Here is a 15,120-nt window from a genome sequence, read left to right on the forward strand (position 1 = left end):
CAACACTGAGCTGATGTTATGAATTCTATCCATGTTATTAAAGATAGCTTTAGTAGTAGTTAAGGTAATTCAGAAGTTGTATAAAGGTATTTCCAAACTATAATCTCACATGAATGTTAGAGTAAGAAAACTAAGGTACAGAGGTGCTTAGTGATCTGCACGAACTTTCAACTTTATTCAAGATTACGCCTGGTAGGACTGTCTGATTCTCCTGGTCATATATTTTAAGTAGAATTTTGTCCAATATGCCTTTCTTACCTTCTTTTTCAACTCTTAATTTGTTTAAGAACTGAATTAAGTTATCACCATACTTGGAGATCTTGACTAAATCAAGTCATCAACTCAAATACGGATTAAACTTTAGAAGTAAATGTTTTACTAGCGTGGACTTAATGACCCACTGCCTCCATAGTGTGCCTTGGCTTTTACTGAGAAGGGTCAGTAAACCTCAGGAAATCCGCTGTGCTCTCTTTGCCTTTGTATCTCTCTGTCAAGGCTAACTTACGGTGCTGCTGACCTCTAGTCACTGCCCCCCCTTCCCCCCTGAATTACAGCTAATACACAGGAGCTCACTGTGAGGCAGTGCTTTGGTGTTTTGTCAAACCCCAAACAAATGCAAACTTATAAAGCCTCAGTTGTGACAAAGGATTTCCTTTTTAGTTTCTGTAAATAGTGCCTGATGCTGCAGGTCCCATGGGCATCCTGTAGATTTTCCTAAGGATGTCATTCTTAAATGACCACACTGTAACTGGTACTTAGTGTGGTCCCTTGGGATGGTGAAAGTTTAAATATAACTGTTACTCAATGAATGTCTGTGGAATACTAAATTGTGCCTTCTGCATCCCCTACATGGTTCTAGTCTTCTTCCAAATGTCCATGTTTCAAAACAGTTGCTCCATGGGGAAAGGGCTCTTTTGACCTTTTTTCTTTCTTTAGATTTTTACGAAGGTCAGGAGAAACTTGATGAAAATTTTATGTGATTTAAAAAGCTGAGGTTATTAAACTTTAATAAGAAGGTGGCGACAGCTACAGGTTATTTTTAAAGAGCTTTGAGAGCTTTCACTGAGAGAAGGCTGTACTGTTAGTGATGAAATAACTTGTTTTAGCCTATGACTTTGTTTTTAAGTTATGTCAAGGCACACTTAAAAAAAATCATCAAAAACATGCTATGTTTTGTAGATAGTGCAAATAGATACTGGTATTTCACATCATTACTCTTGCACGCTTCCGCCAGAGGTATGAAACTGTTGCATGTGGTGGTGGCCTTTTCCATCAAGACAGTTCTGGGTTTTAAAAGCAAGCATATGCTGTATGCCTATGCCCTAACTTATCAAAATAGCAAATCCTGAGCGCTTCCAATGTTAACATAAAAAAGTATTTATTAAAATTAGAAAATGAAGAGATGGATCTCTTAAATGGAAGAGGTGAAAGTTATTGTTTAGCAAATTTATTTACATAAGAGAACATGTATACATTTTGGAAGAGTTTTGCTGAAATATTATGCTTCCAATAGGAATATAATCTTTCTTTAAGATTTCTTGTAGTGCAAATACAATCATATGCAGTACAACTATATATAAATACTACCCACAATTACTTACTTGGTAGCGTTGAGCATTTAAGTTAAATGCCTTTTCAGCCTTGTTCCTCTCTTAGTATTCACACTTCTGGTTATGCAATGATTATCTGCTCCAGCAGTGTGCCAGTGTGTTCTGTGTCATTAATACTCAGGCCAATATGCTTGTTCCAGGACATGTAATTTAGATCTGCTTAAATTGACCGATTTCTCACATGTTGAAGTTAGGGTGAGATTCTGGCTTCAGGAAGCATATAATTTCTCCATCCCAGCTCTGTTTCTCATGCTGCATTTCCAGTGTGGGTATACTTCAGTAGCTGGGACTGAGTATGTGATTTATTTTTTTTTCAAATCCACACTAAAAAAATATAAGAGCTGTTCTTCTGTGGAAACCACAAAAAAATATGTTCTTATGTAGTTCTAGAATAACAGTGATACAGTTGGTTGTGGTGGACTTCTGAGGTCTTTGTGTTTCTCAAATAAAAGCAGCCTTCTTAGTTTCAGTTTGTATGCAGAGAAAATGTATGATACAGGAGGGTACACCTTATGAAGGATTTGATTTTCAACTGAATAGAAGGTGAGCACAAAAAAAGCACAGTTGTTTCAAGCTATATGGGAGGTTTTGATAGGTGCAGTTTACATTCTCAGAAACAGCCCATCTCTTTCAAAGGCAGAGTACTTAGTACAAGCTGGAGGTGAAGGATGAAATACATGAACTTCCCTTTTTCCAGTCAATGTAAACCAAATCTGATGTCTCAGGTTCCTGAAACAAGAAGACATGAGCTTTGTTCCACTCGGTGCCCTGTCTCTGGGATCCCATGGACCAGCTGGCAAACAGCCGTTCTTTGTTGGCTGGGAACTGGGCATTGCAGTAGGAATCAGCACTCGAATTGCAGAAATGGCTCCTTCTGTCCAACAGTGATGGTCATAAAAACAGCATAAACAACAAAAAAAAGCTTAGTCTCTGCATTCAGATTGAGGTTCAAACCAGTATTCATTTCAGCTTTATTTAAGTCTGTACTGGCTTATTTAGATTTTGTGACCCATAATTTTTTTCTTTGTGAGGTCCTGGCAGTTTGAGGTAATAGCAAGAGAGAAACTAGGTTACAATGAGAGGATCTCTTATGTCTCAGAATAAGATCAGCCTGCTCAGGCGAGGAAAAAAAAAATAATCAAGCTTAAGAAGAGAACAAGGGGTATATTACAGCACAATGAATAAAAAGCAATATGAACAGAATGTAACGGAAATCATCGGGAGGGCATGTTGCTTCAGCTTTTATCCTGTGGGCTGGGTTTGATTAGTTTTGTCACACAAATGTTGGATCACTTTTGTGGACTTTTATACAGTCCATGAGGTTTATGCCCATGCTTATCGAGTGCATTTGTGGGCTCAACTGTTGGGTTTTTTTTTCTTCCTGACAAATCTCTGTGTGCTTTGCTGTGTATGCTTTGTGTCTTATGTGTTGGCCTACTGCCATAGTGTGTATTGCAATGTATTGAGCCCAAATAAGTCATTATAAAGGACAGTAATGAAGCTTGATTATTAGGGTTAATTTGTGTTTTCTTTGTCACTTTATTAGCGTCGTCTTGGAGATGCTGCTAAGAAAGCCATCGGTAAATTGACAACCAGGACAGTAAAGAAGGGTGATAAGGTATAATAAGATTTCAACATGGTAAACTTGAGCATCATGTTTAATTTTTGCCAGGGGAAACAATCTGTTTTTCCTTTCTGCTTCTGATTTATGACCTTGTTTTCCTTGTTGGAGGCTTACTTTGTCCTGTGGCACAGTATTTTGTGTAACTTTTAGTATCAATGTATGGTGTAAGTCTGTACATTTCAAAGAAGTTTTTCTTGCTTAAATACTACTCGCGCTCCATCTGGCAACTGTGACTGAGAGTGGTTTTGTGCGCTAGCTCGCTGTGGGGGGGTTTTGCTGGTAGGAGTACATAGGGCTGGCATTGTTTACGTGGAATTCTGTAAGCTTAGAATCATTCCACATGTAAGTTGTGTAAAGTAAAAATAAATTTAAAAGACAGGAAATAAAGGACAATCTCTTATGTCAAATATGAATATCCAGTAATCTGAGGGGGAGTATAAACAGGTATTTCATTAAAGATAGTAAATGTTACGCCAAGAATATTTCTTGCCAGTATACAAACTAAAATATATGGTGTGTTAAGTCCTAAACCTTTTCCACTTTTATGAGCAGTACTGCTTTGTCTTTGATTCTGAAAGGAAAAAATAGTCACTTAATCTTGCTTAATTTTTGCTCTTTAATTTGCAAAAGGCGAGGGAATTCTGGCTATGATTTGATTTTTTTTTTAAGAGAAGATTATTTCCTTGGGCCTTTTTAGTGTGATTCTTTTTATCTTTCTTATCAACACTATCAGCAATGGAAGATTGGGAAGTAATGGAAAAATTTGCTTCCAGAGAGAAGGCAGAAAAAATGTCTTTCTGCTTCTTCTCCCTCCCTGTGTAGTTTTATTTCAAGACAGCCTACTACACTGAATCTTTTCTGTGGGTATGGGAGTACATATGGATAACGGGAACTTTTCCATATTAAAAGAAAAGATGCTGTCATCTTGACATCATAAATTCAAAACTGGCAAGTGACGTGTAGGTTGCAGTACAGACAGCATGAGATGCACACGCAGGTGAAGAGGGTAGAAGAAAACCTGTCCTTCATCAGAGCAGCCCATCGGGATGCTGCACTGACTGGTGCTGACCAGGGAGCGGCTATTGTCTTGCTGTGGTTCCTGTCTTGGTGTCTTGCTAGTAGCTTGCTGGCATTGAAAAGAATAATGAACTTGAACTAAGAGAAGGCACAGTCTATTTTGTGTTACAGGCCCAAGCATTTTAACTACATACTGCTGATGCCATATCTACATCCAAATGAAGTCAGCCCTTTTTCATTAGAAATTTTAAATTCTCATTTTTAAAAAAAATAAATAAAACTAACTTCAGGAAAGCAGAGAATAAGAGAAGAGTCGGTCAGTGATCCTCGTCTTCACATCTGGATAAGAATGATGATAATGCTGCAAGTAAGCAGCAGACAAAAATATGGGACTACTCTGAAATAAGTAAAAATTGCTAGGTCTGGTTATAAAAGGTAATTCTAGGATTCTTATCCTGCCAAAAAAGACCCTGAATAAAATAGGAGTTTTAGCTCCAATCTGAAGTAAAGCCTCTAGGAAAATCAGCACTATATTTTATAGTGATTCAACTGAATATTAGAATCATCTCAGGCCTTAGCCTATGTTTCAAATGATCATTTACCAGCTCCAAATGAGGGGAGAGTTTTGTATATATGAGATACTTTTCTTTCTCAAGTCGTGTTGGAACATAACAACCCGGTCATTGGTTTTGTATCTTCTTAGTAACAGCCACTTGGCACAATGCAGTTCATGTACTAGTCACAACTACTTTTACATTTGTCATAGTCTCAACTCTTGACTTGAATTTTCATTCTGTTCATTTTAGGAAACAGACCCAGACTTTGATCATTGTGCCGTCTGCATTGAGAGTTACAAGCAGAATGATGTTGTTCGCATTTTACCATGCAAGTAAGCTAGTAAAGTTGCTTTGTTTGGAAACTATTCTTTCTTTGTGCTCCTTTGCTTCATTTCATGTAATATGTGCATTGTAATTTACAGACACATTTGTTAGATGTTTTCAGTCCTAATAACAGCCACTTTATTTTAGACTATGATACCAGAAGGCGTGAAGGTGGGTGCTGACACTGTTATGACAGTGGAGATTAAACGAAAGGTTATGATCTTGAAGATGGGCAGTTTGGGCATATCAGCAGTCGAGCTATTAAGATTGTAAGGGGGGGTGTGCAGATTTAAGGACCGAGCGGTGGGTAGACACAAAAAACTTAAGTATAATGAACCAGGTACAGCTGCAGCATTCTGCACAACAGACGTGCAACATTGGCTGCTGGTTTCTGAAACAGTGTAGGAAACAGAAATGCAGTCTTTCCAACCTTCATGCCTCCTCTGACATCAGTCAGCCACTGTGCTATCATCTATCTTTGGTCTCTCCAGTGCAGCATGTTCTTGGCTTGTGCCTGAAGATTCATACTTGCTGGGTATTCTGCATTGGTGCTTAAAACGTAACAACTTCCTCCTCGTATGCCGTTCTCTTGACACTTAGAGGTTTTGAGTTTCTTTCCATTCCACTTTCATTCTTGAGTTGTTATGGGATATTTGCTCTTTAAGAGATGCTTTTAAGTGCTTTTCTACCTGGTGATTGGTTTTGATGAATAGGTACATTTTTGGTAGCCTTGAGCATTACCAAGGACATCTTTCCCTTGTATTCTGAGATGCAAAGCTTTCTCGTTATCTCCAGACAAAAAATACATGTAAGTTTTATGTTGTATATATGCAGCTAAGATCCAGTAATTTGGCCTGTGCTTGGTATGTAAATAGTGTTCTGCATGATGCTCTAGAAGCAACAAAGTCACGGTGTTGGAGTCGAGCTTCAGTCACACAGCAGCACATAAGAGCTCATTATTGGTCTTCTGAATCCTCCTGCAGGCTGCTCTGAATAGCTGGAATATATTTCTTCTAATGCATAATGAATTTCTATCGTCATAAAAGGAAAACAATATTATTTTATATCTTATTGATCAAAATGTGTGTGAATTCTACTTCTGAGGCCAGCAGTTTAATTCGGTTTACTTTTCTCTGTTCTTTACCTCTTGGACTGTGGGAAACAATGAACTCTGAGATTCTCAGTGTTGTTGTTTAGTTAATATACCCTACAAATATTTGTTTAGAAACGCCCATTAAAATATTTGGGAATAGAAGAGCTTGGTCTCAGATCTGTAAAGATTTGGGAGCTTTTCGTCATATAGATGTGTGTGAATTTCTTTTCTAGAATTCGGTCATTTTTACTGAAGGATGATGTCCTCTTGCCCATAAAAATGTACTCCCGAGCATTAAGTAAAGATTCCAGAGATTTATGTCCTATATTGTTATCTCAAGTATAGCTTGCATATGTGAATTAAGCCCTAGTCTTTAATTTGTTATGTAGAAGATTATTTGGAAATTAGAGGAGGAACTCCTGGAAACTGCACGCCAGTTTTGGACCACTAAGCTGATTTTTTTTTTTTTAAATTGCCTCTTAAGAAAGCTTCACTTGTGTAGTTCAGGGTAGTACTGTGAGGCTCAATGATGTGGAATGGAGGTTCACAGTCCCACTCCTCTGTGCCTTTCTCTTTGATACTGAACAGAGGTCAGAGGGAGGTCCTTGCCAACGGCGAGAGAATGAGTCTTCATCTGGTAGGAAAGCATCTTCTCCCACTACGGACAAAGTAAAATTGGGACTAAAAGTCAACTTCCTTAGTTAAACAACTGCCACTGTCCAAGCAATGGATATGTATCAACAGATGTGATCAGACAATTTAACCAAGATGATAATTGATTTTTTTTAATTAAAAAAAAAAAAAAAATTAAAGTCCATTCCTTCAGACACCTTCAAGCCACAGTCCTGCAGACAGGAAGCTCCCTGCTCTCACAGCTGCTTCAGGGAGTTGGATGAAGGTGCACCTGGCTGCCATCTCAGCACAACCTACCCCATGCAATCTCCCATGTAAAGGAGGTAGCAACACTCTTGTGTAGATACTTTTCTGTTCTGTTTTTCACAAGAATATGAGGTCAGTGTAGTCTCAGTTTACATTCCTGCCGAAGGCTGTATGACAACTTTTATGTTCACTTTCCACTTCTCTTTTTTAAATCTCACTTTTCATCTGCTGCAGTTCAGCTTTGAGTTGAGTGCAAAACCATCTTGGCTAGACGGAAACATTGAGATAAATGCTTTCCACAAGACACTTTTATATTTGTAGATGAAGGGCCAACCAGTATGTGCAGATATGAGCCCAATAAATTTCAGACTGCATGTGAGACTTTTCAGTCTTCAGCATCTGAGATGCTTCTCCCTAAATCTTGTTTTGGAGGTTTAATCCCTTTCTACTTCCTGATACTTCAACCTCTCATTTTAGTGCAACATGCAAAGTTAGTTTAAAAAAACAAACAAACAAAAAAAACCAAACCACAACACAAAAAACCCCCCGACAGTAGTCTCTAAGCTGGATAAGGAAATAAATTGCAAGAAAACCATGGAGAAAATGGCTCCACCAAGAGGAAGCAAATGAAAGGCTAGAAGTTTTTCTTACTGTGCCTGTTGAGGAAGCTATAATCATTAGACAGTAGGAATCACTGACATATGACATCCTTGCTGCTTTCATCAATTTAAAAGTAGCATTTCCCTTTGGTACCACAATTGTTCTCTGCAGTTAATTATAGTCTGTCACTCTGTGCCTCAGCAGAGAAGAGTCTGGTTTGGGCAGACACGCAGCACCTCAAATTCTGTAGTGAAACACCATATTTGTGATGTAAAGTTTTGTGGCAGGGGGGGAAATTTGGCCAACTTAAGAATAAACTAAAATGAAAACGATTGCAAACAATGCAGTTGAATTTCTATCATTCATTTTGTGCTTCAGAGAGAAATATGTTCAGTACCAGCAGCCTATGGACATACCTATAGCTTTTAGCGCACAGAGGGATAAGGCAGCCATCTGCCTCAGACTTAGCCTGAGGAATGTCTCTTTTGTGAATATCATTATGTAAGTTAAAAATAAGTAGTGTAAGCAAATGTCAGAAGGATTCTAGCAAAAGACAAACCTCATGGACGGTTTTCTTTATTCAGATAGTTTTACTTTACCATCACACTGCTGCATCTAGGAGATGAAGGGGTGCTGGGTGAAAAGTGATCAGGAGGGGGTAGTGTGAAGGACTAGTGAGAGATAAGGGAAGGGGAGAGCAAAGTGACAGGTTAGAGAAAAGCACAGAGTGACATTGGAAAGGGCAGAAAGACAGCCTGGGAAGGAAGGAATTTACAAGGTAGAAAGAGAATTTAAGTAGTGAATATGTTAAAATCGGAGTCTTTTTGAGTCAAATTCTTGATATTTCCTGTACTGGGCGAGAAGGGGGAAGTGATAAAAGCAACTAAGCCAGGTGTCCATCAGTTTGATTCTGTACTGCTGCAAATAGCTTTGTTTGTTTGTTTTGTTAAGAGCAAGTTAACATAATATCTCAATGCCATCCTTTCTGCTTACTGCAATGCCTCTGCACCACCCCCATTTTCTCTACCTGCTTGTGAGGGCAGTCTCTCTCTTCCCCCAGCAATACTACATATTTGTGGAAGGCACTGAGGCTGTTCTCCCCTGGCATTGCCTGCTGGGGGTGGAGACGTGGCACCTTCTTCCCCGCCACGGCAGGCCAGACATCTCTCTTCAGCTGTGCTAGCTGTAAGGGGCTGCCTGCAGCAGGGCAGGAATGACCTGGGTGCTGCTTGCCAGCCCGGCTGGGAGGTTTGTACCCCAGGGCAAGGAGAGCAGCTGCCTCCAGCAGTACCCAAAGATGCTACTTTGCAGGCAGCATGTTGATCGGGTCCCTTTGGTGGGATGCTGCACTGAGAGCAGGGAAGTGTGGTAAGCTCTTGGGAAATAGCACTTGTAAACTCATTCAAACCCTTCTTCTTGTGTGACATGCGAATTCAGAGGCATTACACCACTGAAAGGGATTTCTAACTCACTTTTTCTCTGTGAAATGCTGCAAAGAAGCTGTGTTGTACAACAGAGTCGGTGTTACAGTGTTTATTGCAAGCTGGAGGGCAACTGGTTTGGGTATGCTGACAGAGTGGAAAAATACCTGCAGGTCACCTGTTTGGAGTTACGCCTGCATGGGAGACTCCTTCAGTGCTACCAGCCTGGCTGCTGGCCATGGCTGCCAGCCATAGTTCCTCCAGCCCCAAGGCTGGAGAAGCAGCAAAAGCTGTGTCACAGTTGACTCCCTGGTGTGGGGCTCCTGGGGGAATGTCGTCAGCTGCTATAACCTAGAGCAACTCGCTAGAAACTCTTCAGATTTGTCGTCTTGGAAAACAAGTGACAGAAATATGAAGATGGAGAAGGTTTATGATAGCAGAAATGCAAGGGCTTACTTTGTCAGACTGAGTTTTTAAAATAATTCATGTGTTTACTATTTTAATTGCTGTGTAACTGCTTTTTAACTCTTGCAAGCAGAGAAATCCAGACAGAACCTGAGCCACGATGATGGTATCAGCAAGCTTTTTAAGGAGTAGATAAACTGCATAAGTAGTAGGCAGAGCCATGCTGATCTAAATCAATAAATAACCTTTGGGGAACTGCGCTTTTTTGAAACACATTAATAAACATCCTTGAAGGCTTAGGAACTAAAAGCAAAGAATTAAGAGGTCACAAAAATAGTTGAGCTGTTTTGGTGTATTTGAACTATATCAAACTGCTAATGACTCTTTAAAATAACTCATAATATTTAGCGGATGCATGTTGGCATCCATATCAGTTGCCTGCTTCACTTGATCTGAGTGCTTCTACAGCACTGATTAGCCGATAACGATATATTAAAGCTGTTTGCATACTTCTGTGGAGTCTTGATGTCTGCTGTTTCCCAAAATATTAGATTTTCAGGTTTGTCCTACTTTAAAAACCAGACTTTAGAATCTTAAAAGGAAACATAAGCACCTAAAAGCCATAATTTGCCTAACATAGAAAAATAGCATCTCTGTATGTTTCAGAAGATTTCAAACCATTTTCTGTCACCCAGGATTTCTAAACATGGATTCCTGTAGTTTTGTGAGTAATAAAGGGAATGCGTTAAGATCTAATAACGATAGAAGTCCGTTTATATTTTGTGCAATTATTTGAACAGTAAGCAATGTATATATCCTGTTTTTCATGATTGCTGTGTTGCTAAAAGACTCAGTCCAGCAAAGTGACTAGCTGAGATTCTGTAAGTTTCTATTCCTGCAATATATGGGATACAGATAAGCAAAGGTTTTTTTGCTCCCTGTCCATCTTCTGTTGACTATGTTATACTCTGTAAATCTATGCATCTTTATTTAGTACAGGTAGCATACATAGTTGTAGCTGACTGGAACCTAATTATGTTGGTGTACTTTAGTCCCTCCATCAGTCTTAGTAGCCATAGACAAAACAATTATATACTGTCTTTTTCCATGTTTGTTAACAAATTCATGAGGCCTTTTTCTCCGGTCATTTTCCAGACATTTAAAAGAGAATTATCTGGTAACATGCCTCATTTGATCTCTGGTTTTAAAATCCCAAGGGATAGAGAGCAAAGAAGTCCCAAACCCTGTGATGAGCTTAATGAGGCACAGAGCAGCAAGTATAACCTGAGAAAGGAGAGGATAGAGAGTATCACAACTTTATGCTGCATTGGGGGCATGCATGACCTCTTACAGACCGTGCTGATGCCTCAAATAGATGGCAAGAACTCCTTGTTCTGCCACTGCTCCTTCGCCTGCTGGTTTCAGATCACAGCTCTTCACTGGCTAAGCAGCCCTTGTAATTGCTAATCTTTGTTGTAATCATCAGTCTGTTGTGTTTGGGTGTGCCTGCTTTTACTGACTTTTCGCTCTGCAGGCACTACCACTGGAAGTGAAAGATCTGGGTTCTTATCATAGGCAGTTATTCAGACTAGGTTATTATGAGTATTTGCTAAAGGTGTATTGTGTAGAAAGTCTAGTGATATCCATTTCTGCCATGAGTATGGTCTGAAAAGTTCTTTGCCTTTTGAAAAGCCAAGAGGACTTTTCCTTTAATTCCTTCAATTTAGATACGTTGTTTTGGTCTCTGCGTAGCCCTTCCTTGTTATATTGGTTTATATCAATCCTAACACTGCTACATCTATATTCATGTATGTGACTAAGATTTTGTATGCAATGTAGGTGGCAATTCAGACTGTTCTCTATTGCAGAGTTCCCTGCTGTGCAAGTAGAAGCCCAGTTTGCCTTTTCATCTTTGAAAGATTCTTCTTTTTTTTTTTATGACCATATAATGATGGACATGTTTTCCTTCCTGATATCAAGAAATACTTAAAGGATTGTAGGAAAAGCCTTCTTTTTACTTAGATGTGATAACTATAAAAGCCCTTTCAAAATCAAACATAAGCGTGTTTGGGTCGGTTGCACTGACTTTTGAATAAAACTGACTGCTGGTGGATCTGTGCTCTTCCTACCCAATTTATGGCCAGGTTCTACATAGAAATTGAGACAAGGCTTTTACACAAGGTTGTGGTGGGGACTTTGTTACCTGCGTTCTTCTGCCCATGTGTGTACTCATATCCACAATAAAGGGGGGGGGGAGGAATCTTCCTTTTAAGTGTTTCTTCCTAGTTGAACTATTAGTAAAGGGTGGCAACAACAAGCAAGAGGTTTTGATATTTTTTTTTTCTTATTGCAATCAGCGCAGAATACTGGTGATTCTAGAATTTGTTCTGCTGGCTTAATTGAAGAAACTATCTAAAAGCTTGTTAAAGTCGTTCTCACTGTATAAAATAGAATTGTTTGCAAATTATATATGTCTTGTCTGTTCTTCTAGGCATGTTTTCCACAAAGCCTGTGTGGATCCATGGCTTAGTGAGCACTGTACGTGTCCAATGTGTAAACTGAACATTTTGAAGGCACTGGGAATCGTGGTAAGTTGCACTGTTGTGAGCTCATCTTCCTCCCATGTCTGAGACCCAGAACAGGAGGAATAATTGTAGGGGAGAAAGGGAGAAGGGTGTTCCAATACCCTTAGTCAGAAAGTGTTTGGGTGTGTTTTACCAGTTTCTTTGCAGCTGAGTTGGTCATTGGGAATATATTGTTATATTTCCATTTGTAACAATTTCTTATCTACTGGAAGTCTACTAGGTTCTCTATAATCTTCCCTTTTCTCAACTTCTTTCAACCCTTCTTTGTTAAATTTACTCTGTAAATCTCTTGTTCTTGTTGTGGTCTCCTGTAGACACTCTTAAATTTGTTTACACATTAAAAGCCATGCCCTAGCCGAGGCCAGCGAGCTTTCCTCAAGCAGCTCATGGCTTATGGGATCCCTGAGGACTGCTTTTGTTGACCAGTTTACAAAGGGATAGAAGTGAAGAACCTCAAAGAGGATTTTTCCATCTTTCCCATATGGGGAAAAAATCATAAGGTGGGAGCGATGCTCTTTTCAGAAGAAAGACATAAAGAAAGAGAAGAGCATATGAAGATAATGTCCAAAGCAGCTTTTGAATCAAGCCAGTGAGAATAATCAGGCCTCCATTTTCAGCTGTGTCAGTTGCAAATTTGCACATTTTCTAAGAAAGAGTTGCAGATATACTGTGGATGACCTATTTTTGCAATTAATAATATACCTGGATTTTTAGAGGAGGATACTGTGGAATTCAGTGCATGTCATCATTGCTCATGGTAGTAAATCATACAGGCATATGCTATGATACAAGCATATTTGAGTCCCTTTCTTGAATCTTAATCCCATTTCCTGCTTCTTTCTCCACCTCTTTAAAGTGGACTGAAGGAGCAACTTTGGATAGAACTTGCTAATTCGTGTGTTTCTCTCCCGTGAGGACAGCCATAGTGGCTGAATAGCGTGTATGTGTGGTTTTTACTCAGTTTATAGGTTTGCTACATGTCGAATATTCACCACTGTAATGTGGAGTCGCTTGTTTTTCCAGCCAAGTGTGCCGTGTACAGACAATGTAGCCTTTGACATGGAAAGGCTCACCAGAGGCCAGCCAGCTAGCAGGCGATCAGCACTTGGCGATTTTGCCAATGACAGCTCTCTCAGCCTGGAGCCCCTGCGCACCTCTGGGATGTCACAGCTTCCACAGGACGGAGAGCTAACGCCAAGGTCGGGAGAGATCAACATTGCTGTGACAAGTAAGTTTTCTTTGGCTTCCAGTACTGTTCTATGGTTCTCTCGGTATGTGGCACTTGGTTTGCTGTAGCTCTGTGCTGCAGGGCCGTGATGAAAGGTTTACCTGCAGGGACAAAGGTGACCTCAGTGTCCCTGTAAGAGGCATAACGCTCTATATTGAAACCGGCAACTCTACGTGCAACAGTGCCAACACTTTCATTATTAATGGTATATCCATTTCGATCTGCATGCAGAGAACACTGGATGAACTAAAATGGCAACAAAATAACCCTCCTGAATTTGGTAACCAGTAGGAGAAGCTGGATTGCCAAAACCATTATTTACCCTTTCAGAATACTTTACATGCAATAATTTATACAAATATAAATATTTTAGCTGATCACTATTTCTGTAGACATTTTTTCCCCCGAGAACATTACTACTGGAATTCTGATGTCTCTTAGTAGATGGTTCTTCTTACAAAATTTGTGAGTTAAAAACAGTATTTAATGTACCAACATTTGAGTATTGTCCAAGTGTTTTATGACATCAGAAAACTGTTCCTGCACTGCTTGCAAGCTCTTATCCATAAGAACAGCATGGGAAATTTCCACTCACTGGATTTTACCTAGGGTTTTTAATGTATAATAGCACTATAATGAATATAATATGTGTGGAATTGCATCATTTTTCCATATGCTGTATAGTCTCAATTTGATGCATGAATGGTTGTTTTTCTGGCTGAATTGCAAAAATAGAATCCATGCAGTACAACAGTCTAGCTTTCTCCTTGTATTTTCCTTATGTGCATCTATGATCTACATTTTGAACTTAGGGGCACAGTTTGCCACTGATACATGTATCTGTAACTGATACAGTCCATTAGAGTGTTTCGTTAGATGCTGTAGCAAAGTAAATGTCTCATTAAAAAAATCTCCTCTTATGAAACACGTAGTCTGTATCCAGAAATGTCCTGATCTGAGAAGGAAAAATCCACATACAAAATCTAGATTCTTTACAAAGCCAGTAAGTCACTTTGTCATGCAGTGTTCGACATCTGATTCATCTTGCATTCAGCTCTATTGAACAGAGAGCCAATCTGTTGGTGTGCTGCTTTTCTTGTCATGGGTGGGAAAAGTCTAGTTTAACTGAAACTTTCCACTACTTGGTTTTACAGAAAGTATTTTTACTGTCTGTTCCCAACTGTAGTACTGCTCTTGCACAGATGGGATGGCAGGGTAAAACAAGAAATAATCAGCAACAGTTCATTCTGACAATGTTTATAAAATAAAGCTTTAGAAAAGGCTATTCAAATGTTTGGATTTTATGGATGACACATGCATTCTTTGATGCTTGAGAGTTAAACCAAAAGCCATATTCAACAAAAATGTTTGTATTCTGATCTATTATGATGTGCCAAATTGATTTTGAAGAGGGAGAATTTTTGAATAGTGAACATTCTTTAATAGCCTTCTTTATACTACTTTTTATTTTTTTTAATGTTTCTGTATGTATACACTAATGTTGAAATTATTTTTCTATGTTGTATTCCTGTCTATTGAATAGGAAACTCCAGTTATGTTTTACTGTTGAATAAGCTATCCTATTTTTTTGTTGTTTTTTTAAAGTAACACTATAGCATTTATTCAGGAGGGAGGGGGTGAAAACACAAATTAAGCGTGAAAGTATACTGGGTGTGCTTATGTCAAGAGCTGCATCTCAGCAAATCTAAACCAACCCTGACAACCTTTTCTGACGTGGGGGCGGACAGACTTTTCATTACATTTTCCCTTGTTCCTG

At 39.1% G+C, this 15,120-nt stretch overlaps 1 protein-coding gene across 1 annotated transcript in view; it reads left to right on the forward strand.

The window, feature by feature from the left end:
- Nucleotides 1-15,120, forward strand: part of RNF130 (ring finger protein 130) — a 51,039-nt gene that overhangs the window by 26,896 nt on the left and 9,023 nt on the right. Inside the window, exons 5-8 of the mRNA XM_009322753.1 lie at nucleotides 3,157-3,228; nucleotides 5,058-5,140; nucleotides 12,022-12,118; nucleotides 13,139-13,343. Coding sequence (XP_009321028.1) covers nucleotides 3,157-3,228; nucleotides 5,058-5,140; nucleotides 12,022-12,118; nucleotides 13,139-13,343 — 457 coding nt within the window. The remainder of the gene's footprint in view (nucleotides 1-3,156; nucleotides 3,229-5,057; nucleotides 5,141-12,021; nucleotides 12,119-13,138; nucleotides 13,344-15,120) is intronic.

The sequence above is a fragment of the Pygoscelis adeliae genome, unplaced genomic scaffold (genome assembly GCF_000699105.1).
Source record: "Pygoscelis adeliae isolate BGI_AS28 unplaced genomic scaffold, ASM69910v1 Scaffold34, whole genome shotgun sequence".
NCBI classification, from domain to species: domain Eukaryota; kingdom Metazoa; phylum Chordata; class Aves; order Sphenisciformes; family Spheniscidae; genus Pygoscelis; species Pygoscelis adeliae.